The sequence below is a fragment of the Otolemur garnettii genome, unplaced genomic scaffold (genome assembly GCF_000181295.1).
Source record: "Otolemur garnettii isolate 467f Iridium unplaced genomic scaffold, OtoGar3 scaffold00211, whole genome shotgun sequence".
NCBI classification, from domain to species: Eukaryota; Metazoa; Chordata; class Mammalia; order Primates; family Galagidae; genus Otolemur; species Otolemur garnettii.
In genome coordinates this window covers 915,938-918,439 of record NW_003852606.1, presented here as the reverse complement: position 1 = coordinate 918,439, position 2,502 = coordinate 915,938, and the positions used below count along the sequence as shown (strand labels likewise).

Here is a 2,502-nt window from a genome sequence, read left to right as displayed (position 1 = left end):
GCCACCCTAGGTGTATGTGGCTGGCGCCCTAGCCGCTTGAGCCACAGGCGCCGAGCCAAGACTCCCCTTTTCCCACCTAGCCTTGGCCTCTGTTTTCCAGGGACTACTGTGTGCAGCCCCAGGCAATCCTCTTAACATACACCATACACTTCACAAACATGCAGCTGACATCGGATGGTGGCCTATATCACATCAGGTTCAATTCCCCCGTGCCCCCAAGACCCTATCCCATTTTACAGAGGGAGAGCTGGAGTTGCAGGGCTAGGAAGGGGTATGGCCCTCTGAGACAGAGCTTGGTGGCTTCATGCAGTTGTAGCACCACCCTAGGTCCCTTCCTTTTTGGCAATATGGGTTCTATAATAATTCTTCCTAACCTGGAATCTGACATCCTCCGGGGTACCCTACCACTAAGTTCTCAGCAAAGCCTGGGCTTGGGGCAGTCATATGGCAGGGTGGGTGTGTGGATGCAGAGCCAAACTGCCTGTGTTTGAACCATGGCTCTGCCACTTACTAGCTGAGCATCAGTTTCCTCATTTGTAATATGGGGATGAAGATCTGACAGGATAATTCTCACCAGTGAGGATAAAGTGAGTCATTACATAAAAAAGCAGTGGCAAGAGGTCTCAGCGTTAGGTGCTATTAAATACTAGGATTACCCAGGAGGTTCGGAAATCATCCAGGGACCTCCTTTTCCCTCTCTCCCTGTCAATGCTCAGTTTTCAAGGAAAACAACATTGCTAGATGTATGCTGGGTTCTCCTTCAATTTCTCTACCTCTCAGTCCCACCCTGTGCAACCCAGAACTCCGTGCCCCTGCCTGTGCAGTGGGAGCATTGTGCTTGCCACTGACCTGGAGAGAAGTGTGTCTCGGTGACCAGCGTGTAGAAGTTGCGAAGGTGGCGCCGGCGCTGTTCAGGGGAAGGTTCTGGCAGAGAAGGGACAGGGTGATGGAGACCCCCCCTCCCCGGCCCATACCCCTCCTGGGCCTCCCTCAGCTTCAGTCACCTTTATCCCCTAGGGGCTCTACAGTAAAGAGGCAACGTTTCAGTTCCATGTGGAGAAGCAGCAATCTGTGGGAAAGCAGGTGTCATGGCCAGGGAAGGGGATGAGGACCCCAACCAACTCCCCCATCAGAGCCCTACCCAAGGATGTCCGTGTGCAGGGGAAAGCCATCAGGCAGCGCTCGGGGTCCCAGAGGTAGGCAGGCCCGCAGTGGGTCCAGCAGTGGCTGCCACCAGCGCTCCAGAAGCTACAGGGGGCATCGTCAATGAGGCTTGGTCACATAGGGAGCCTGGCCCCCACGAGTAAGGTCAGGGAGTTGCCCAAGGAGTTGTGGCCAGGTGGGAAGTACAGAGGAAAGGAGGGACGAAGGGAAGGGAACGTGGAAAGGATTTGGCCTTGAAAGACAGACAGAGCCGCTTGAGTCTTGGCTACTTGGAAGGCTGAGGCAAGAGGATCACTTGAGCCCAAGATTTTGAGGCTGCTGTGAGCTATAACGCCACAGCACTGAACCCCAGGGCAACTGAATGAGACTCTGTCTCAAAAATAAAAAAACGAACAAAAATAAACAACAGGCGAGCGAATTAGTGGCAAGTTGGGGGTCAAGATGACTGGAGCTCAGCCCAGGTGGGCCGAAGCTGGAGGAAGGAAAAGTTGCTGGGTTGTAGGGCTGGGTGGTGAGAGAAAGAGCTTACAGGGAGAGGATGCAATGGTGGTGGTCATGGGGGTGCGGGACAGACGAGGGTTCACCTGCGCATGTAGCTGGCTGAGAGGTGGGTGTGGGCCACAGAGCAGACACAGTTCCAGGCCTGGTAGCAGCATCAGAGTCAAGAGGCGGTGAGGGACCTGCAGCAGGCACAGGCAAATCCCGCCCCTTCACAACTCTACCAGTAGTTCTCATCCCTCCCACACTTATCACAGTCCTCCCCTTGCTTTGTCCCACTCCCCTGCTGGCCCCACCCACTCACCGTGGGACTCCCATGTGGCAGGTACACTGGATAGTCGCGAGCGGCCTGCTGTGGTAGGGACCCCACCAACCAAGGGAGCAGCACGGCCTCTGGTGTCCCCAACCGCCACCAGCCCTCTGTTGCTGCCACCACCCGGCCTGACACCACCAGACTGACGAAGGCTGTGCCCACTGCCTCAGCGAACCCAGAGAGGGCTTCCTGTGTAAGGGAGGCAGGACTGGGAATTAGGAGACTTGAGGGGCCGGGGCTCAGCAATTGGTTCCCAGGTGGGCAAGGAATGGGAAGAGACAAGCAACCCAGAGCTTGCTGACTGTCCACCCTCATGTGGCTTACCCTCTGAGTTCCTTCACTTGAAATCACAATACCCAACTCACATTGAGAAGTTTTGGGTTTTTTTTTTTTAGACAGAGTCTGACTTTGTCGCTCTCAGTATGGTATCATAGTGTCACAGCTCACAGCAACCTCAAACTCTTGGGCTTGGCTCGGCGCCTATGGCTCAAGTGGCTAAGGCGCCAGCCACATACACCTAAGGTGGC

General features: G+C 55.3%; 1 protein-coding gene across 1 annotated transcript in view; it reads right to left on the bottom strand.

Moving 5' to 3' along the window:
* FUZ (fuzzy planar cell polarity protein) overlaps nucleotides 1–2,502 on the bottom strand; it is an 8,683-nt gene that overhangs the window by 1,459 nt on the left and 4,722 nt on the right. Inside the window, exons 6-10 of the mRNA XM_003801472.3 lie at nucleotides 1,967–2,164; nucleotides 1,749–1,844; nucleotides 1,142–1,248; nucleotides 1,005–1,069; nucleotides 850–924 (exon numbers count right to left, since the gene is read on the bottom strand). Of these exons, the coding sequence (XP_003801520.1) occupies nucleotides 850–924; nucleotides 1,005–1,069; nucleotides 1,142–1,248; nucleotides 1,749–1,844; nucleotides 1,967–2,164 (541 nt within the window). The remainder of the gene's footprint in view (nucleotides 1–849; nucleotides 925–1,004; nucleotides 1,070–1,141; nucleotides 1,249–1,748; nucleotides 1,845–1,966; nucleotides 2,165–2,502) is intronic.